The sequence below is a fragment of the Echiichthys vipera genome, assembly GCF_963691815.1.
Source record: "Echiichthys vipera genome assembly, chromosome: 18".
Taxonomy (NCBI): domain Eukaryota; kingdom Metazoa; phylum Chordata; class Actinopteri; order Perciformes; family Trachinidae; genus Echiichthys; species Echiichthys vipera.
The window spans coordinates 18,883,775-18,907,418 of record NC_139843.1 but is presented as its reverse complement, the minus strand read 5'-3'; the positions used below and the strand labels follow the sequence as shown (position 1 = coordinate 18,907,418).

The following is a 23,644-nucleotide window of genomic DNA, read 5'->3' as shown; positions in this document are numbered from 1 at the left end:
ATTGACATAATCTCTGACGCTCTCCATGGTGCTGAACTTAACCTGGCACAAGCACTCCATTTCAACTCCCTTTCTTGGCAGCATTACTGCCACAATGCAGTATGGGCCGACTTTTTATGAACCAATGACTGATTAATATCTGACTGATTTTTTTCTGATCTTGACTAATTTTTTGGGTTATAAAACTAGCTAGTAAATACTTTTATTTATGCTTTTGTATGCCAGTCCCCTGGGCATTAATTACCATTCACGTTCAGTATATTTTGCCTTGGGCTGTCGTGCTAGCAGCAGGTATTATCAGTATGGGGAAGTCAAAACAAGGCTTTTCAGCATGTCCATTTCCGTTTATTTGTACTGTATCTAATGGCTTGGCCTGATGTAAACATTTACCCCTCTGTTTCCTGTTTGTTTTCTCCTGGCTCACCCTCCTCCCATGTCAGTATCCTGGGGATGCATCTGTTTGGTTGTAAATTTGGATCTGAGATGGACGGAGATACTCTGCCAGACAGGAAAAACTTTGACTCTCTTCTCTGGGCCATAGTGACTGTCTTCCAGGTGAGTTTATACCCTTGTATCCCCTCCTTATACTCTGTCAAACATTCGCATTTCACTGTGTTATGGCCCATTTAGCTGTAGCTTTATGTCTGACTTCACAGTCTGTTGAGATAGTTAAAATTTAGCAGCAGCGCGGCCTAAAGGTGTGTGAGTTCATCCACCACCTGGAAGCTTGAACTTCCTGTATGATCAAACTCTACATACTGATGTGCCCTTAAGCAACATCTTCCTGCTCCATTGGAGCTGACTGAACCTGTCCCCATTCAGACGCTGAAAAGACAATTTCCTCCTGAATAAATAAAATATATCACATCAAATATTCTTCTTCACTCTCCTCCCAGCCTGGCCTTTATCTATCCCCTTCATTTTCTTCCACTTTATCTAATTTCCATTTCCAAGTATCTTGCATGGGTTAAGTACAGTAGGCCTCCCTCTTGCATCATGCCACCTTGGATCAGTGATTAGGCCTTTTGTCTGGTCCATATACTGTATCTATCCTATTATATTGTATTTATCACCCTTCATATAGTACCCATTTATAATTGAGTAAAACGTCTGATCAAGTGTCAGCATGTCTCGCTGCACAGAACACTGCACTGACATTTCTGTTCTCATGAGGCTACACATGAATGGTTTAATGGAGTTTCACTGATTCAGTCTATACAGTCATGTCAACACTTTAACATGTCAGTGCTGTGTCCTTTCAATTTAATTATTACTTAGAAATTAACTAGAAATTAAACTACATCGATACACAACCTCTCAAACAACACAGGATTTCGCCAAACCGTTCCTGTGAACTGCGACTGTTGGGCCATCGTTTCAAACCTGTCATTCTGTTGTGTTTGATGTGTTTGTTGTATGCATGAGGCTGTAAAAAAACAGTGCCACTCAGCATTAAGAGTTTAGTGGTGTCAAAACACAAAACACGAGAGCAGAAGTGTAAGTAATGCTAGTGTGTTTATCCGCACTACTAAACTGTAGACGACAGTATATATAAGCTATCTAGCTTACTAACTGTGAGTAAGTAAATTAACCCAATGTTACTTTCAAAGCTGAGGAGCACATCGGCAACTTTCCAACTGTTTCGAATGTTATCACTCCGTTGGTCAAAAATGGACGTAGCCTCTACGTCGAGGTTCTTTCTCTCAACTTGATCCAATCGTACTCGCCTATGGGTGTTGCCCTCTTGCCCTCTTGCCAGACTTTGACTTTGACTTTTCTCTTACCAAAAAAAACATTGATGTGATGTTGTGGGGAGGGAGATAAGTCCATCTGGCTAACGTATACCTCCTAGGGGAAGTGAGGGCCAGCGGCTAGCTGTCACTCAAGAGGCCGTACCCCTTATTATTCATACATTTTAACCTCCAATGGAATAAAAACTAGCCTGGTACAAAAAAATGTTGTCATGGAGATATGACCTAAACATACCTTTAAATAGGTTTAATTATGCTGTGAAAATGGCCTGTTTAACATGGGGGTCAATGATAAATTGCTCTATTATGAAACATGCCCCTAGTGGCCACTGGACGAACTGCAGTTTTTGGCACTTCCTTATTGGATCAACCAGGAAGTTGCTGTGGTTTGGGCTTGGTCAGGACTGCTTGCTGTCATTTTTTAATGCTCTGCCCGTCATGTATTCAAACAAGACTAAATTACATGGTTAGGCTTAGGCAACAAAAATACTTGGTTGGATCCTTGGTTGGACAAGCTGCATACTTTCTAAAACCCTAATGCTGATGAGTCCAAATATGTACATGTGATTAGGGGGGAAGCTCCTGACTAAGCCCAGAGAGTGTGTGAAACGGTATCTTCAGGGACAGGCTTAGCTAGCATCCAATAATCAAACCTTTGAACCTACTAGGGCAATTGCAAAACAATGATATGCTTTTCCCATAATTACCTTTTCCTCTCCTCTCCTCCAGATCCTTACCCAGGAGGACTGGAACAAGGTGTTGTATAACGGCATGGCCTCCACTTCTCCTGTGGCCGCCCTCTACTTCATCGCGCTCATGACCTTCGGTAACTACGTCCTCTTCAACTTGCTGGTGGCCATCTTGGTCGAGGGTTTCCAGACCGAGGTATGATTTTGTTGGTCACACATGCACAAAATTATTGCAAAACTACCACAGAAACACCAGCCATGTCAAATATTTGAGCTATTCTGTCTGAAAGTCTTTAAATTCTCTTTTTCAAAAAGCATCCAAAATAGTCTGCCACTGGGTTTCGATTATTTATCATATTTTAAATGCTGCTTGAATCTTACTCAGTGATCTGGCTTGTTTCCAGATCTTATCACAAATTATTTTCATAGAGGGTGAAAGTGTTTTATATACAACTAGTGTTAACTTATTCTTCTCATTATTCTGAGAAATAGAAAATTTGAGGCAATATAACTCAGTGAGCTACATATGTTTTAGTGCAGGCACACATAACAGTAATGGATGCATATTGACTCCCACACACACATACATGACAAATTCATACACTGCAAGTATTAACCTAAATCTTTTCCTGCACTCTCTGCAGCGGGTTGTGTGAGGATATGAGAACACACTCGAAGTGTTTCATTTTCCTCTCGTCTTCATCTTCACCTCACTGTCTGCCTCCTCTCCTCCCACTCTTCCCACTATCACAGCAGTCATCCTCATTATTGTTCTGCTTATTTGCCAATACAGTCGCGCCATAGAGCACATCATAAGAAAACTGTCTGCTAGACGAGACTCTGCATCAGCCCACATCACCCACACATCCCCTGTTTTACCAGCCTCATGCTCTGATACCTTCATTTAATCCCCCCCCCCTGATCCTTAGCACAACTCCTCTTATGTCATAAAACAAAAGTGATATGTTGTCCAAGACTGTTTTTGATTCTTCTCTGAGACAGAAAAAGGGCAAGAAACGGTTGCCTGAACATTTTCGGCAGAAGCAAAGAACTTTATTTGAGACAGATAGAGCGACCTAAAGAAAGGAATAGAAGGTGCGACAAGATCGAGAGAGTAAATCACATGAGTAATCAGCCTTTCCCCACCTGTCTCCCCCTTTCTTTCCTTCTTTAAGGGATGACCGCACCTATGCTTTGATCCCCAACGCTCTTTGGCTCTTGAGCTGAGAGCAGAGAGAATAGAAGAATGGTGGCAGGGACAGAGGTTGACAGCCTCATAAAATATGGATTCATTTGAATGGGCTTCTCTTCCAATTGCCCTTATCTGCTGTACAAATATCATGGTCATGACTATGGTGAATGGAATCATATAGGGGGTGGAAAAACAATACACAAAGCTGCTTAGGATGAAGGCTTTAAATGCATGCCAAGAATGATGCATTTCTGGTGACTTCTTAACAAGTCCTTAAAATAGGGTCTCGCTAAGAATCAGGGTATTCTTGGTCTTTTTGACATGTCCTTATGGTCAAGATTATAATAAGCAAAAAGAAAATATGTTTTCTTAGCACCCCTTTCATTAGCGTTCACGGAGGGAATTGAATTTATGGTATGATAATGGCACTGTTATTTGATTGGTGCAATATCTGTGTGGCTAGGAACCAAATATGGTTCATAATATCACTTAAATCCCAACAGCCCACTTGAGGACTGACATTGCTTCTCGTGATTTGAGCTCTATCCATGTTATTTCCTGTTATGAATGTTAAAGGACTACAGTAAATTTGCTGTGATTTTTGACAGTCTGGTTATTAGCCATCGCTACAACTTGATCCATGAAAGAAAGATAGTTAACACTAGCTAGACCTCTTTTTTCTACAATGTAGGATGGACACAAGGCTGACAGGCGAATTTACAAAAGGAAAGTGTGGATTTTGCGGGAGCTAAACCTGCACAAATAAGACAAATTCTCAAATGCACCTCCAACTGTGCTGCCAAGCAAGCTGGCCATTGTACAAATTTCAATTAGGCATACATAGATTTGGTGCAAAATTAGCCCCTTTCTATGCAAAAACAGTCCAAGTCAAGGGGCTAATAGACACATGTGCATTGCGCAAGTCATGGTGCTATCAGAAGCCGCAATATATTATATGTGACTTTGTGACATTGACACAGCAGATTTTTAAAAACACAAGAGCAAAAAGCTCTTACAACAAACAACTAGTGGCAAACAATGATATTGCTAAGAAGCTAGGTTAACTAGCTAGCTTAACTAGCTTGCTTTTTTGCTTATTTCAGCTCATTGTTTTGGGTATCCGGCCTGCAACTTTGTGGTTTTAGTTCACCTTCATCCACCTATCTTGTGTGTTATTTTCGGCTGGAGCAGGTTCCTGTTTTATTAGCAAAAATAAGCTCTAAAAAATGATTGTATGCTACTTGCCTAAGCACACTCTTATATATAAATATATATATACACACACACAATCAAATGTAAAAACCCCATAAGGTCTATCAGTGCTGTGTTCTGTTCTCCCCCTCTGGCTTAATTCCCTCTCCTTTTTCAACTTAACATCCTTTTCTGCAAACACTAAGTTTATTTTTAGTCAGCCAAACTTTCCCTGCGTCAGGGTTGCTAGGTAACGGCCACTTGAATGACGTGAGCCAAGCCAAGAGAGATGTACGGCTGTAGAGCCAAGACACAAACAGCCGTGCACAATTGTCTCACTTCTCGTGCCCATATTGCTTTAGATATGAAGACAAAGGGGAAATCATATTATGGAGGTGTTTTTTGCCTGCTTTGATTTTCTTAATTTAACTCCTTCCTCTTCTTCTATTCCATACTATTTCTTCCTGTTATCCATCTCATTCTCTCACTTGTTTCTCCATCAGGTTGTGACATTGTGCCCTTGTGACAGAATCCAATATCTGCTGCAGAGAGTGCAACAGACCAATCTGTTTTCTTTATGGAGACCTATTAACAGCAATGAGACAAACACTGTTCTTCTTTTTTATTACACCTCTCACTCAGACAATGAATATACATTTCACACACATGAAATATGCACGATTCACACCGTCAGCTGCACAGGAATGCTTCCATGTGGAACACAATGTTTTGAATGATGCATAGCTCATTAAACGTATATGTCAAGGTCATTCCCATTACTGCTTTCTGACCCAATGGTTTTTATCCAAAACATCAACGGACCAATGGAGGGTAAAGATGGCTGTGCTCTCCACTTCTACTCTTTGCTGTCTTGACTTTTCATGCTTTCAACGAAATCAAGTCGTTGAAATACACATGTGCATCACACTGTGAACCAGGAGAGTTGCTTTGATATGCTGATATGTTGCATGGTAAAGTCGAAATGTTTCAACAGGCTGAATCTCCTTTAATTCTCTCCTTCTGATCTTGTCTACTGCTGTGGTTCCACCTCTCACCTCTATGCCTCTTTTCCTACGTGCGCCTCCCTCTCCTGTCCGGCTGCACCGATCACTTCCGCTATAGGAAGTGACCAAGCGGGAGGACTTGCATGCCCAGCTGAGCCTAATTCAGCTGCCTGTAGACTCAGGGGTATGTAAATGACTGCAGCTCTGCCTTCCTGCCCTCCATTTGATTGACTAACCGCCCTCCTTCATACTCCCCTCTGCCCTCCCTCTCCACCTGCTCTCCTCATCCTTGCCCCCAGAGGCTTGCAGTTAGGTGTCAGATCTCTCAGTAGCCGCAGCTTGGAAGTTCTTCTCATTGATACAGTAGTTGTAGTCCAATTTTATTCACAGAGGTTTTGAGATCTTTACTGCAGAGGGTTTCGCTGCCAACTCAAATTCAATATGGGTGACTCAAGTGGGAAGTAAAAGTCAAGTTGATTTTCTGCATATACAGTACAGTATCAGGGGGATTGCAATTCTGAGTTCTGCCAAAAGATGAGTACCTGTGATAGGAGATAGCTGGTGCTTTGATAAAAAGAAAAAATGACCAAGGTACAAGCCTGTTTACATAAAAATGTAGAGAGAGAAGTCAGCTACACCTCCAAACTAGTATTCTGGTGAACATCCAATCACATAGCTTAAAATTCTTCGAGTGTCCCACTAACAACAGTCGAAAGCTAAAGATTATTCTTAAAAAATGTTTTAGTCTGGGTCAACTTTGAACAAATCTGTGTTTCTTTTCCGAGTTACGACAACTACTGTCCACTTCTCCAACAGTTGCTAAGGATGATGGGTATTGTTTGCCTGGGTCCAGACCTCTGATTCCGCCAACTCTACCTGCAGTTTCTTGACTAAAAACCTATCCAAGTCAATGTGCGCCACTGGGGGCTGTAGATTAGCCATTCAGCACCATAGGCAGGTCTTGTGCCATTGTCAAGCTGTATTTACATAGACAGCACTCATTGGCCAATAACAATAAAGTTTATGTTTTAAGCCAGGAGTCTCATGTGATTGGTTAGGAGAAATTGAATGCCACTCCCTCATGGTAATCATTAACGGTACATGTGATGTCAGACTGAAGATGATACTGGTTAACAGATATCAGGTAGTGAAAAAAAACATTATTTTGCAAAAATATATGAAAAACTGATGACCAAAACCGTAACAGTTACCAATCCATTGATAAGCTGAATGACAACTATTTTAAACCACAACTAAAAAAAAAGAGTGAGAACTGTGCACAGCAGGAACTGTGGGTTTTCCCGAATAATAGAATATATTTGGAAAGAGACATGGCGATTAATTTTTCAAAAAGTAATTTGCCAATTCTTTGTGCATCACAAATGGATTTCTAGTCACTCTCTATATTGTGGTGATGGCACAAATCTCACTAATTAAAATCTCAAAACCTCCGTTGAACAAAACCAGCAGGGCTTAATGGAAAAGGAATTTTTTGGTATTTTTTAACATAATGTAACAAGAACTTGTGCAAAGAGAAGCAACATAATGCCAAATGCCATAACACTGCCCTTAAAGTGAAAACTGTGTAAATCAAATGAATTAAAAGTGCAGTAATATTGAAGTGTGTCTGGTTATATCACCATGAAATAACCAGCCCCCATTTAAAACAGCACAGAAAAGAGTTCTTCAGTGTTGAATCACTAATGCAGTTTGTCACCTATGATTCCAAAAGCAGAGCACTTCCAACATGGCTGCCAGAGAATGTGTCACATCATCTGAAAGTCCTCTAACCTGCTTTGTGCATGATGCCCCTGCTGCTGAAACTAACCGGGGCAGTGAGTGACTGTTCAGAAGAGATGTGCTTAAACAATTGCATCACTTTGCTGTATGTGTGTGTCTCTCTTTTATTTGTTGCAGAGTCCGCATGAAACATCAGATTGAATGCATACCTCCCACTAGCCCTCCATCTCTCTCTTGTTTGTCTTTCTAGCCACGGGATAAGAACACTGCACAGGTGCTGCCAAAAATCCAGCTCTCTCAGCCTCTGTTTTATCTGGCTGGAGGATAGGGATGAAGTGAGCCGGATAAATCCAACCAGACTAGAGGATGAGAGCTAATAAAGAGATGGGGAGATCAACTCTGTTTGCATGGCTTAGGCTCTTAAGACAAGGCCAGTTCAATCTGGTAAATGGTGCGTTTGAAAAACAGATGGTTGTTGTCTTTTCCTCGTGTCCTCTAATTTTACACTGTTGAATGGTATCCAGAAGTGATCCACAAGTTTTCAGATGGGCAAAAGTTTCAAATTGTTGAAACAAAGCAGCCCTTTGGGGGCTGGGAGCTTTTAACAAAGGAGTTTGAGTGGAGTCTCCTGGTTAGAAAAATGAAATATATATATACTGTATATGTATGTGTATGTGTAAACAGACACAAAATGGAATTGCAGTTAGATGGAAGGATTTTATATAAATATGGGGACCCCTGGAATTTCATACCTGTATCGTTGTGGATGCCATGAATAGTTTAGAGGTTTGCTAAACGTATCCAATCCAATTCTGGGATAATTGTTCTCAGTGGGTCTAATGCAGCTGTGGTAGGATACAATTTTGGTGGACATATACACACACACAAACACACATTTACCACTCTTCCTCCTATCAACATCCACCGGCCGTCTTGCATTAACACCCTTTTTAAAGCGATGAAATTGAGCTCCCTCTGTGTGCTGCTGGTGTCTATTATCGTCTGGCTATCAGCATCAGTCCCGGGCTGGCCCATCTCCTGCTCCCGCCACCATGCCCAAATTGGGGTGGCAGAGTGTAAACAAGCTAGCCAAACAACCGGGCTATTTCAGAACAAGGGATTTCCCTCGAGTCCAGTCTGGACCCACCCCCACCCCCAGCCCTGCTCCGAAGCTATCGTCCCCACCTTGACTTTCTCCAGTGAAGCCTCCAACACTTCCGTCTGCTCGCTGATCATGGCTGAATTCTCCCCAAACCAACCGCGCACTCAACAAAAACATAACATTATTATTATCCAGTTAGCTTTTCCTCCCTCCCCTGGATAGGTATTAAAACTGGAAAGTCTCCTTTCATCCATGCTCCTCCCTAAATTGCCTTCATCTGGAAATTAAGAAATGTAATATCTTTTTTTTTTTGTGCAGGGAAGTTTTTTTTAATTCACTCTGGATCTTTTTAGAGGATTGGTTTTGTGACAGCTGACATTGAGATTAATGTTATTCACAACGTACTAGAGAGGAGGAAAACGAGACAAAAAAAGACATTGAGAAGTTGACTGTAGGTCTCTAAACCACATTGCACACTCCTGACAAGACAAGGATTAGGGCAGAGCAGATCTTAGGTCAGCCCGATCTTCTGACACGATCGCTCGTCTGTTGACCTGCTAGTGCCATCTGTACAGTAGATATATCAGTGCTTTATACTGCTCCACATTAGATCAGTAGACACTAAACTTTTAGTTTTATTATGCAGCCCAGAGAGTCCTTCACTTTATATTTCCTTAAAAGAATCATTAACTTTTTGTAGCCGAGATACAGAGCCAAGAGAGGTAATAGCATCAGTTTATCTTCTTTAGTGTTTGTCCTGCAAGTATAAGGGGATCATCTGCTTGCATTGACTTCTATTAGAAAAGTTAAGCTATACCTAGAAGGAATGTGTCCTTTACACACTATAAACTCTCCATTGCTGAACAAAAGGGGGCTTTGATGTTGTCTTACTGACCAACTGTACAGATGTTCAATGTAAGCTAGACAGCTGTGTGTGTGTGTGGTTAGTGTGCGCCTCCAGTTCTTTCTGTTACTTTGCTCCAGTCTCGCTCCTTTTTTCCTTTTTTCCATCTCTGTGATTTGAAACATTGGCAGATTAGAGCCCTGGGATGACAGACACAGACAGACAGAGAGACACTTCAAGCTGAAGCTTTTTTCAACTTGCGTCTTCTTGACTTCAGTTTGTGCCTCTAAAGGCGCAGACACACCAACCCAACTTCAAATAACTCCTGAACTCCAGACGAAGGTCGACTTCTGCGTTGCCTCTTGTTGCCTGTGTCTCGCCTGGACTGCAGCCAACTAGGATGAACTTTCTGCACCAGCAGACCGCGGTAGTACTGTATTCTTCATTCCTATAGGGAAACCAGAAGGCTGTCAGGTCTTCTCACGCACTGATTCACTTAAGCTTGACTGTCAATCAGAGGGATTTCTCTTACTAACATTTTCCGCTTTCCCGATTCAATAGGCTGAATCATCCGAGAAGCAAATGATGAGGGCCAAGCTAGGGTCAACGATGCAGGGCACATTGCAAAATCTAGGGCAATTGACACCCACCATGGACCCAACATCAGCCTTGTGTGTCAAGGCTTTATTATTGACCTTGCTTTTTGTCTGAACACACCTTTACATTGCCCTTTGTTCAACACATCCCATTTATACAAGCGGCATTAGCACGGAGAACCACAGCACCCAATCTATGGACACATGGATGCTGATTGTTCTCAGTGGGTAAACTGAGGAACCTGTCAACTACCTTTAAGTCAGCTGTTGTGTCTGTGTACCTCAGAAAGGAGAGATGAGGGTCAGGTTGTCCCGTCGCTCTTCACCTGGATTTGTCAGGTCTGGTTTATATGCTTATACTACAAGGTCCTCACAACAGAGCTCCTGGCCAAGCTTTGATTTCCGTGTGAGTAAACACACAAACACACACACTGCCCCGCTGACCTTTACACTGACCAGAGGCTACTGCAGATACAAGCTCCTAACGGACCACTGCTCAGCAGGAACCAAAGCCAAGACAAAACAAAACTGTTCTCCTCTCTTTCCCCCCTTACCTGAAGAGAGAGAGGGAGAGGAGGTAAGGTTAGGCACCCACAATGCTTAGCGCTCATGCTCCACTGGTTTGTCCTATCACAGCTGTCCTTTCTGATTGATTGTGTGTGGGTGGATGAGCCCTGTGGAAGAGGGGCGTTAGCCGTGGTTATTTTTTTTAATTATTTTGATGTTTGGTAAGAAAAATTGTTGTGCTTGTTGACTGTTTGGTAGTATGTCTGTGTGAACATGTGTCTGCGGTTTTGACTTCATGCCCAAACATTTCTAGAATACATAGCTAAAGGCAAATTAGCCGTTATCGTCTCAATACGGCTCCCAAAGTATTAGACAGACAAATTCACAAAAAATGTATTTACAGTTCTCAGGTGCTCTGTCTTTCCTGCTGAGATGTTTAATCAAGAACAAGCCCCTGTATTAAGTAGATGCAGGAAAGTGATGAGCACAGCAACCACGGCAGCCTCCAAGTATCCCTCGAGTCGACTTGCCTGCTAGTTCATTAGCATCGGCTCTCCTTACCTAATTTCCCCCAAACTTCACAGGTCGGGGAAAATCAGTCATGGTCATCAGTGGCTTTAACCAGTAGAATAAAAAGGCAAATTGGTGGCTCAAAGATAGAACTCAACATGGCTACAGTAAACAAATGCAATATGCAATATGCAATATGCAATATATCGACACTCGATGTGTCTTTCTCTCACACTCATGGGAAGTATCAAGAAAGTAATTTGTTAGTATAAAAGGAGGTGCATGGTGATTAGGTCCTGAGGCTTTTCTGTCCAGTTTATTTACTTTGCTGCCACAGATATCTGACTCACCGGGTCGGCATCCTATTAATCCAGCATCCACCTGGCGCCCTCACACATATTAATGGAGTCTGCAGGCTCTGACATAGCGCAAACAAATAAAAGTAGGAACTCTTAGGTTCATTGCAGAAGGTCTGTTAAGTGAAAGCACAGGCTAGAAGAGAGGGATTTAGAGCTTGAGAAAAATCTGTGGAAGATAGTAAGAGAGGTACAACCCTATCCCCTACAAAATTACATTCACATTCAACTAAACTGCAGTCTCAATTACATTTACATATTACATTTCAAACTAATCTTTTTTCTCCTGTATTACAGTCACTGTTTTAAACACCTTCGCTATGTTGTGCATTACTGCACAAGTACTTTGTTTTAGTCTTACCTTGTTGAATTCATAATTCTCTTCTTGGACTCGGATATTGATGATTGGTTAAAGTTGTTCCTGGCTGCTGATTTGGGATCAGTTGCACAGAATGTTGCCTAAATTCCATGCATTGAGGAGTTTGATGTTTTAGGATGGATCAGTCTTGTTCCTTACTCACTATATTAGCATTGGAAAGACACGATTGCCTATTGGGTTGTTGAACAAGACAAAATTTATTCTGGACTCACTCTTGACTTGGACTCGATTAAGTTTTTAAATAACGACGTTGATTTTTGTTGTTACTTACTAATGTCAATTTACATGTAGTTTAGTTGAACAGGGCATCATTTTGAGGAGACCAGGCATCAGGGTAGAACAACATGTAAATGGGTGATTGTGAGAAAGACCTGTTTTGACCCGATCACTGTCCTGAACAATAACTCAAAACAAAAGTCCAACTGCTGATTTATAGATTACCTTGCACCGCAAATAAGTACATTTGGTGTGTGTTGTGTTTGTGTGTGTGAAAATCTGAGGAAAAGCAACCACACTGAAGCTCTTTAGTAGCAGATTTGTGGATCAAGGCAAGTAAAAAGTTTTTCATGCAGTCATTGTTTTGTTGTACAGGAAAACTATACCTGCCATCTTGCATTTTACTGGATGTGTTTCAGTGTGGTTTCTCTATGAACCTTCTCACTGTCCTTGCATGACAACACTTTACATAGTTCTTCTTTTTCACTGTCTCTCTGCACCCTTTGAACTCTGGGATCAGGGAGACTGCAACCTCACCCACGTGCTTACAAAACAAAGGTTGCCTCTAGTGACTGATCCCAGGTCAGATCTGAACAAGGATTCATGCAACACTGGGATTGAGATACAGCTAAGCGGGGATCTGTGTTTAGAGGCAACTTCAACCCACATGCTTTCTGTTAAGTCTGCAGATCTTTCCACAGGTGCTCTCCTCTAACTCTTTCTGTGTTTTTTTGTGTCAAGGGTGACGCTTCTAAATCAGGTTCGGAGATCGATTCCTGCGCACGAAGTATGGAGGATGTGAACGGCAGCAAGAGGGATTTATCAGCCTCTGCAGGTGAAACTGTTCATGTCTATAAAGACAACACATTGCATAGCTGCACTCTGCATGAATCAATGATGTTACAAGAGGAATGCAAAGGAATGAACTCAACCCTCAGCCTATTACAGCACTTGGCAAACCTTGTAGAATCTGTGTTTTTGTATAGTTATCTGCTGGCATTTCCCTCCCTAATCTTTGTTAGATCCCTATAGATCACACACACTGTTGTCTTTCTTAGCAAATGTGTGTAAATGTTTGTGATACAGCAGCAAGTAAAGCTGTTCTATATCTGCGCAATCCAGTTCTCAGCCTTTTCCCTGTTCAAACCACACTCAGTGAGCACGTGCCTGCACAGCATCAAACTAGTACAGCCGTCTCATCCGTATTTTCCTTATACGCCAGTTTGCATACCCTGTAATTACTGTTTGCACAGACTGAAAAACCCAATGGAAACACTACTGTATAGATAACAACTCCCAGACGTGCGGTATCGTCTCCCCTTCAGATGCTCTGTATGAAACTGCTTACATAGCTGGAAGAGCCTAATATACATCTTCTAGGCCTCAGATAAAGGTCAGAAGACCGAGGAATTAGCGTTATTAAAGTTGCATTGCCCTCCGCATGTCACTTATTTGTGATGCAGCCGAACATAATATTTTCTCCCACGCATCCCATAAGATTAATGCCCTTTTGAAATATTCATGTTGCTCAATAACAGTATGAGGCATCCATTTTTAAATATGCTGTGCTGCTTTACTAAGGGTGTGCCCCTGTGGGACTCCTCCACGTGCGCAAAATCTTTTTATTCAAGTTAGCATTTTCATCCTCCACTGGAAGTTTTTTTTTTGTTCCGTCCCCTCTATCTCTCATCTCTTTCACCACCGTCTTTTATACATTAATCTAATTTCTTTTCTCCTCTGTTCTTTACATTCAAGGTCCCATATTGTTAAGAGTGAAATTGACACGTCTTTTTTTATTATAGAGCAAGATGAGGTGCTATAAGATTGCTGTGAAAATAACAAAATGCGCAATCCACAGAGAAATGCACACAGCCTGTACTCAGAAACTGTGCCTTTAAATGAGGCATCACGACTTCTGTACTTCTGTGATGTCACAACTATACCATACATAGGTAGAAAGTGCTGCTACAGTGGCGTTGCAGTTGTTCCCCGGCTGCAGTGACGTTGCAGAGGCATCTAGAGCGCAGATGCAATCAGAGCAGACTGGTCTTTTTCCGGGAGGGGGACTTAAAGAGACAGTGTGTTTCAAACAGAGTGTGAATACAGGAGCAGTCAGACGGACAGTATAATAAGAATAAAGTGTTTTTTGAACACTAGTGCATTTAAACATGTTCTAGTAGAAACCTGACAATGAGCAGAATCTAAGATCTTTAAACCCTGGTCCTATTTAATCCTCTCTAACTCTCATCCACTTTGCTCTTACCCACTGCTAAACCACTCTATTTTTACTTTCTTAATCCCTCTTTTCTTTATTAGTAGTGCCTGTAAATGGTCATGTGGACTTGAAGACCAGCCTGACTCCACCTCTAATTACCCACACGGCTGCCACGCCCATGCCCGTACCCAAGTTGCCTGTAGCAGGGGACCCCATCCTGGGCTTTGAGTCCCGTCGAGGCAGCAACGTCTCCATAGACCCAGCCTGCTACGACAAATCGCCGGTTTGTATATTTATTATTATTCTTTCACGCATCAAAGGCATGTGGCAGTTTTCAAGTGTTAAAACCTTGTACCAGGATGTCACATAGCCAATATTAACGACCCCCAGCACCCACTCTCTGAATTCATGGTATGTGTCCTCCTGATGTGTGCAATTCATAATGATGATTAATGTGACATGCCAGTCCAACGCTCTACTTAACTGTTGCATCTGCCACTCTTTATTTGACAAACTGATGATCCTGATAAAGACCTAAGAAAATAAGCCCCAGATTTCTTTATCCGCTCCGTCTGCCTGTCAGCCTGTCAGCCTGTCTGCGTGTCAGTATGAATCTCTAGTTCAGCTCACGTCAATACATCTTGGTCTATTTATATGGAAGAACAACATCACTACAAGCAACAAGATCAACACTTTTACATGCTGTCTCTCTTGTATTCCGTTTTCTTTGTCCTTTTTATAACTCTGTCCCTCTCTTGCTCTCCGGGTCATCTCCCTGCTCCAGACTGGCTCTTCCCCCCACGCCCCGTGGAGCTCTGGCAGTGGCTGGAACAGCCGACGGTCCAGCTGGAACAGCCAGGGTCGTGCCCCGTCACTCAAACGCCAGAGGCGGCAGTCTGGGGAGCGACGGTCTCTCCTCTCAGGTGAGGGTGGATCCAGCTCGGACGATGAAGAAGGCGGAGGGGAAGGAGGAGGTGGGTTGATGGAGGAAGATGACGCTTCTCTGGTCCGGGCGGACTCCATGTCTCAGTCGCAGAGAGGGCCCCGACAGCGGAGGATGGAGTCAGTGGAGACTCGGAGCTCCATGGATTTGCCCCCTGATGCTCTGCTGCAGGTAGATGTTGTTTCTACCTCTGACTAATCTCTAGAGTACTGTCTGACATGTGACATGGAGCACAGTTGGGGTTGAAAATATACTGATTTCACATTTTCCAAGTCCTGGTCATTTGACGGTAGTAACTTTTAGTGTCACATCTTAAAATCATATTGTCACATTTTTATGGCACTCTTTGGTACACTTTCTGTGCCTAACACAACACTCCCAACATGTTTGCAGTTTTTACAAATAGAAGACAAGAACACAGGGAGGAGGATAACACACCTATATAACTGTAAAAAAACAAGATTCAGAAAGTACCATATACCACATACTTTCTGCATGAAACAGCGGTTACCAAATCAATACCAGAAGTATCCCAGACAAAGCACCTATAACCATCAAGGAGAATGCGAGATTTGCAACGAGATTTGCAACGATCAATGAAAAGACATGAGTGACATGAGTTGCCCACGAAAACATATGGCGCAAACATACGGAATTCACATAATTTGCACATGCAAATCATTTCAACTCAAGCAAGAAATCAGTTTAGCCACCTGTTGGCACACAAAGCTCTACAATAAAGCAAGTAAGCAAGTGTCTGTGTTTAAGGAGTAGCTACAATGTTAGCATAGCCCTGATCGATCCAAACGTATCTTAATTAAACCACAGCAAAATGTATTCATCAAGTAGCAGATGACGTACGTAACTGGTACAAAGAAACAATAGTGTTTTTTTAGGTCACGGTTGATGACGAAAAGAAACGATATTGGTGCCTATAGCTTTACACCTGTGTGCTTTGTGTGAGTAACTCGAATCAATACTAATCATCCCAACATGACCCTGCAGTCAAATTCGCACAAGCATCGCGTAGTGAACACACCACAAGCTGATGAGACTGTTGCATTTAGATGACAAGTGTAACTGCACTCTGTCCCTGTGTAGGTGCCTTACCTGTACAGCTCAGCCAGTATGCACAGCTCCAGACCGCCGTCACTGGGCCAGCTACGGGCCCCAGAGCACAGTGACTGCAACGGGAAGGGCACTCCGTCAGCCCTGAATCCCTCACACGTCTCTTTGGAAGAAAACACTGAAGACGAAAATGCAGAGGAGGAGGCCAACCTGGTCAGTGTGGGCGCATGTTTACTTGTTCATTTACGGTATAGGTTGTGGTTAATGATGCAGAGCTGAGGGTTAAAAGTTGAGGATTGAATGCTGAAAGTGACAAGTATACAGATAGATACACATATATTTCTGTGTGTAATAGTAATCGTAGTAATTGTTTTTAGTCAAATAAATTAAAAGATCACCTGCAAATGAATCAAATATACTTTATATTGATGTTGTAGGTTGCCCTGTTTACCAAACTTGTTTTATTTATACATGTGAAACAGTTTTGTAAGACTTCTATCCTTGACTCACAATATGCAACAGGAAATTGTGAACATGAATAATGAATGTGCAATTCTTGCTCCCTCCAGGGTCGTTTTTCCCGACTGTTCCACTGGCTGGAGAAGAAACAGCCAGAATGGTGTCGACAGAGAGACACCTGGTCACTTTACCTCTTCCCTCCAGAGTCAAGGTAGTATTCACACCTCCACTCATTAGTCTACTTCTTTGCCTTGTTCTCAGCTTTTTATCACACTTACACACTTGTTACCAAAAGGACAAGACTTGTAAACTGCATCCTCCTGTGGCAGTTCAGAGAAAGTTCTATATCTTAAAAATAAATGAATTATCAAAAGTGACTTCACAGCACTTTTTAAATAATAGCATTTTGTACAGGGAAAAACTGAGCCGTTTTCTTGACAAGATGATTCTTCACATTGCACATCCCATAATGCTGACTGTAATGACAGTGTTTCTTGCTGCACTGTGTTAGCGCAGCATTTTTTTTCCTTTTTCCTTCCTTTATCAACTCCCATTCCCTCCCACAATCTCACTTCAAAAGTCTCTTTTATCTGCACAATTCTGCCATATCAGGGGTGAGTAAAGAGCAGAGGGAGGAAGGGAGTTTCTCCTACTGAGTGCTGTGTGTTATCTCAGCCACGTGCGGAATCCATCGCTTCCCACCCTCCTTCGCCCCTTTTCCTTCACTCCTCCTCCACCCCTTCTGGGGCTTTGATATATGTGTCTCTGCAGTCTATTTCGAAGATGTGGCTGTGAAGGCAACAACAAGCAACATGCTGGCCCCAGCCTGCCGCCACTGCAACATGTTAATTAACATCAATCAGCCCCCCTCCCCCCAACCCATCCCACAGGAACCTAATGTTACCCGTGTTATAATGTTCATTCTGAATGAGACATTTTGTGACTCTTAGATGCAGTATAAAACTATGTCCATCTTCAGACTTACAAATGTGTTGGCAGCATCAGAGAAAACTGATTAGATAGACCAATTCAATTCCTTTTTCTTAAGAAATTGGACCTTCATTGTTTGTTTCGCCTTTATTCAGACAAAATTATAATTGCCTTAGTGTTCACCAGACAGCATCACGTTATGGTTACTGACAATGTAGTTAGTGTTATTTGATCGTTGCAAGATGACGGGAAATAAAAATATAAAAAAATTCCAACAGCAACATACCAACAGCTAATACTAGCTAGACCCCCATGCCCCCACCCCTGACGTAATAATGCGGAACAAACACAAAAATGTGCAGACACTCAAATCACTCAGCAGGTGTAAAAATGAACAACTTGTGAATGAAAAGTAACATTTAAAGTAAGAGAACTAGGCCAACTAGCGACTAATGTCTGACTGGAAGCTGTGGCAGTCATCAGTAATCAGCCATCCAGCGGGACATGCACACAAACGAAAGAGACCAACATCCCTTTCTCATTTTCAGGTTGTCAAATATCAACACAAGCACTTACATTGCACGCAGCCGGACCAGCTACCAAAGAAAAGAACACAATACACACACAAAACGTTTTGTTTATAGACCAATGTCAAAGTGACAAAAGACATTCTGCACTGTAAACTCATGACTATTTATTTTTTCAAGTGACTTGAACTGATGTCACCATTACGTTACTTTTGTAGCAGTGATGACATTAATTCAAGGGAGCATTTTTCCCTATATCCTCAGTTGTCATCCCTATGTTCGTCCTATGTTCCCTGGTCGCTTAAGCCTATGCCTCCGCTGATTTAATTCAGCATTATGTTAGGGTTAGAGGTTACGGTTAGGGTCTGGGTTAGGGGCTAGTGTTAGGGTCTAAATAGGCCTATTTGCCGGGGAATTTGTGGAAAAAATAACAGACTGGGGAACAAAGGACCCTTTCTGTGAAAAGCGGGAAACATACAAAGCTCGAAAAAATTTGATTTTTAAAAAAAAATTTTTTAAAGGATCCTATGTTCCCCGGTCACATACAAAGCAGGGAACATAGGACCTGGGGAACATAGGTACGCTCCCTTTTCTCATACAAAAATCGACTGTTAGCTGATATATATATTTTTATATATCTTCCCTTTGGGGTTCACAATTTTGTCACCAAACTTTGTCACCGAACTGATGAGTTTGCAGCCCTGATCAGTGTTCATAGGATATACAGAATGAGGTGCTTTAGTTTGTAGCACACTATGGAAGTTCTGCGTCTCCTTGCAAATGTTGATCAACTGCTGCCACTGAAACACCCACACAGAGGTTTGAAACAAAGACACTGTTTATACAAAAACGTCAAAAGCAGTTTTATAATTCAGTTAACATTTCACAAAATTGGGGAGAATTTCTGTTCTTGAAAGTCAAGTTACAGGCGGCAGCCAATATCAGTCAGCATGAATACTTTTTCTACTGATTTATATTGAAGACATACAGTTTGAATTGGTGCCGTTTCAGAGGTTCTGGATGGTTCTCCTCTTTTTTGGCTGTATTTCCTGATTTTGAGAGGAGGTTAATAGGAAAAACTCCATGCTCAGTCTGTTATTATAAAGTGAGGGATCTTGGCTCGAACTGGGCTTCTACTGTAGCTGGCTTTCAGTCGCAGCGGGCTGCAAGGTTTGGCTGTCGCTGAGAGAGACACCGAGGACACAGTCTCTGCGTGGTGCCCATTCTGGCCTTGAACCACCACGGACCCCGCCTGTGCTCACAGTCACATCAAGAGACGGCGGCATAGTGGGGGGCTGGAGTCCAGTGGATTTCACATGGACCTGAGTTAACCTCGACCTGCCTTTGTGCTCTCTGTTGTTACTGCTGCTACTGATGATTATAGCAGGGGAAGTTTTAAATGAGGGGAGGAGTGGGCCGTCTATAGAGGCATACTGTGATGCTGTCACCGCGGTCAGATGTGTTTGACGTAAGACTGGGCTGCGTAAGAACAGTGGTCTAACAGTGGTTGTGCATGTGTCTCTCATACAGCACATGATCAAAACATGTGAAACTACACCCTTGTCAGGGAACTGAGTCATCTCAGCAGCACATTATAAGATCAGATGAGAATAGAACAAATAGACAGCGGGGAGGAAGTTTTCAGAGTTGCAGTAAAGAGTGAAAGTAATGATCTGTGGCATTTTTATGTCCAAACTTTCTGCGTTGCTACTTTCCAGTCCCGAATCATATAACACTAAAGTGATTCAGCCTATAGCTGAAGAAAACTTTAAATCTTCTCACCATCTGTTGGCACATAGAAAGTGATGCAGTTTATGTCTCTGGTATGTTTAGAATGCAAACGAAGAAGTAGAAGAAGAAGAGACGGGTAATTAACATGAGCGGCTCTTATCTTTTCTAGCCATTCTACACAAAGAGGTCATGCCCCTGACCGAGAACGGACATGAACTCAAACGTCTTCAGCACAAGATCCAAAGAAATATGTCAGACTACCACCTAGTTAAAATGACAGGTGATTTCTAGGATGTGCAGTATGAAAAAACACCAAAAATACATTCAAAGAATCCAAGAAGAATTAAAATAAACACATTAAGAATTGGCTGACTATTGTGAAAACAGCAACCCTATTGGAAAAGTGTTCAAATATCTTGCGATTGTGTAAGATTCTCAGCTTTCTATAAGCGAATTGTACAAGAGTACAAAAATGAGTGTTTTCATTACATTTCAAAAGTATAATACTAAGTGTAATCAATAATAAGTTGCTTATGCCATCTGTCATTTAGAAGCAGCTGAGGCAGTGAGCATGTTTACATGCACATGAAAAAGTCATTAATTTGGCTTATCCGGGTTATCATATTAAAGATTTGGTGTTGCACAGAGAAATAAGGTTATTCATGTACTGATTATTGCATTCTATTTAGCGCAGGTGGTCTTTGAGTGCTCAAACACATATACAGGACACTCCAAAAACCTGATCATAAACAGGTTATTCATGCTCTAATCCCACGTCTGACAGAAAAAGGTATTTTCCTTGAGCATGTTGTGTGTGTTTGGGGACCATTTGAACTTAAAGTTCTCGTCCATCCTTCAAACCGTGGAGAAGGAACTGACATCAGAGGCGTGTGTTTTCCATGTCTCCTCCCTCCCTCCTGCTTGAGGATAACACATAAATTCTTTAGCATCGAGGCTCTGACATGCAGCTATCAAAGAGGAATTAGCTCATCCACTCTGTACAGTGTATGCATAATGATTGCCACAGTCAGATGACATATGCACACAGAATCAGCAAGTGTTGACACAATTGTGTCTGCATTGCCAAATAGAGCCAAAAATCCAGATCTGAGCCTCACAATATTATCCCCCGCTGTACACTGATATGAGCCATCAAAGCATATTCGATACACAGTTTAATCCCTTCCACTGCCATATATAACAAGCGTTCTTTTTCTTTCTTTCTGTTGTTGCGAGCTAAAAGCGAGGGAACCTTCTCATGTCGGGTAATGAAAGTCAGACATAATTAATGACTCCTAATTCTACAGCCGTTTATAACACAGTTACTGTATTTGAAACAAGCTGTCTTAAACTAGAGGAGGACAGGAGGAACACCAGCCCATGGCATCATGTTATTTTAGTTGGCTACTTATCTCTACTTCAGTTTCAGTTTGACTTTTAAGTCATATGTAGGTTAACACAGGGTCAACAGTACAATGAAATGTATTGGACGAGAGAATGGGTCATCTCAGCAATAAAAGCACTAGTCACAATAAGAGCACTAGTCATATAAAGATACAGGAAGTAATAATAAATATAGCATTAAATGAAAATAAGATAGTGTGTAAAAGTAAGTGACAAATTTAACTATTGCACAAATGTAATGGGGAAATTAATGAGGTATGGAGTGAGATAAAGACTATGTTCAATGAAGCAGCACAACAACAGCTTTCAAGATTCTTTTAAACCAATCACTGCAGGCAGGGTGGGAATTGCTGAGCTAAGGGCAGCAGGAGGTAGGGTAGCTGACTGCCACCGTGTTCCTGCCATGTGTCCAGCCCAGACAGCTGGCCAGGAAGGCTGCACCAGTACAGTGGAACTCTCCAACCGGCCCACTGCTGCCTCCCCAAGTATTAATCCATCCTCACCATTCGCTTAACAATCTTTCAGGATTTCTACAAAAAGCTAATTTAGGTAGCTACTGATCGATGTAAAAAGGAAATGTAAATCTGGAGGAGGAAAATTAGGACAGTTGAAAAAGCCTAAAAATGTTTTTAATGATGTCTTTAAAAGTTGTTCGCAATTTGCACATTGTAATATATATCATATGCTACCGCCTTAATTGAGCTGTACTGTCAGTTCCTCACACTGGCAGCAGTGTAGCGGCAGAGAATTGAAGATGAAATTTAGAAATGATCATTTCAGGACGTGTTCTGGAGCATTGTAGGCAACATTTCAATAATGTTTTTTTTTAAAGAAGAAAGAAAATGTGTTTCATAAATGATCCTATGTTTGCTGATGATTTATTCAAACCAATTAGTTATATTTTTACCTCTGTTACCTGTAAAAATAGACTTCCTCTGTCTCTATGGACCAGTCTCCTGCCAGAGGAGCAGGCAAACATTCTACAGGCCACAAGCAACACTCTGATAGACTCTATGTGAAGGAGACTGACAGTTCAGTGCCTGATAAATGCCATTTTTCAAGATTAGACTGCACATTTTAGAGGGACCAGGCACATCATGCTGTGTAATCAGCATCTTGATATCCCACACCTGTCAGGTGGATGGATTATCTGGGCGAAGGAGAAATGCTCACTAACATGGATTTAAATAAATTTGTGAATACAAATTGAGAGACATAAGACCCACACATTTTGTATTGGAAGAAGTCTTTTATTTCAACTCATGAAAAAGAAATGTTGATATTTTTTGTTCTGTGTAAAATAGCTCTCACCTCAACCAACTACAACAGTACTGCTACCTATACATTATTGCATCAGTGATAATCCATTAATATCATATATACTTTTACTTACTCCATTAGTATTAGCTTAATTTAAAATGTCTAACAACTGAAGGAATCTTTCCTTATATCATACCAAAAAACACGCTTGTTGGTGCATTGTTAGTTACATACTTTCATGTCAAGTCTATTTCCAGTGTCACTGACATTTTTTGTGTATTTTTTTCTCAGGTTTCGGATCGTGTGCAATAAGATCATCACCCACAAATTGTTTGACCATATAGTGTTGATCATCATCTTCCTCAACTGCATCACTATCGCCATGGAGAGGCCTCGCATCACCACTGCTGTGAGTCTTAAAACAGAATTACTACTATAGTCTCTTCTCCGCAGAGAACAGGAACACTGTTAACAGGGAACCTCTCCTGTTTGACTGTGAGCCAGTAGCTGTGGGTAATGTGTGCTTTACCCCTATAGCAATCTACTGCACTGCATTATCAACACCACCTCCTCAGCTAATGCACCATCCCTTCAAATGGAGAGCTGGCTGAATGCCTTGCAGCAACACACACAAACACACCCCTCATCTAACTCTGTGTAATTGTGTCCTTTCCTTCTTCCAGCTATAGCAGCAGAACACAGCCCAGCCGCCCCATGCATAAACGCAATAATTACCAGGGTTTGATTTTTTTTTTTCTTCTCACTGAGCGGGGGGTTCGGTGGACAGGCCTAATTGCAGTTCGGTCTCGCTGGAACGCTCTGTTCTGCTTGTTTTTGCGACTGAAACACGGAGGAGACAGTGCCGTTGTAATTGATTCAATTATCTGTGGGCTGGTGTTCGTGGCTAATGTCCAGGAAAGGAGATGTTTAACAAATGTAGGCCACCCCACAGGCAGCCTGGTCTAATCAGGGCAGAAAGATCACACACAGATATACTAGATGGCCCTCACCCCTGCACACACACACACAC

At 41.9% G+C, this 23,644-nt stretch overlaps 1 protein-coding gene across 1 annotated transcript in view; it reads left to right on the top strand.

Moving 5' to 3' along the window:
- The window catches only part of cacna1g (calcium channel, voltage-dependent, T type, alpha 1G subunit), a 264,495-nt gene that overhangs the window by 177,007 nt on the left and 63,844 nt on the right, over positions 1–23,644 (top strand). The window contains exons 13-21 of the mRNA XM_083933325.1: positions 441–555; positions 2,481–2,636; positions 5,946–6,011; positions 12,819–12,912; positions 14,397–14,575; positions 15,083–15,406; positions 16,337–16,516; positions 16,873–16,973; positions 22,906–23,023. Of these exons, the coding sequence (XP_083789451.1) occupies positions 441–555; positions 2,481–2,636; positions 5,946–6,011; positions 12,819–12,912; positions 14,397–14,575; positions 15,083–15,406; positions 16,337–16,516; positions 16,873–16,973; positions 22,906–23,023 (1,333 nt within the window). The remainder of the gene's footprint in view (positions 1–440; positions 556–2,480; positions 2,637–5,945; positions 6,012–12,818; positions 12,913–14,396; positions 14,576–15,082; positions 15,407–16,336; positions 16,517–16,872; positions 16,974–22,905; positions 23,024–23,644) is intronic.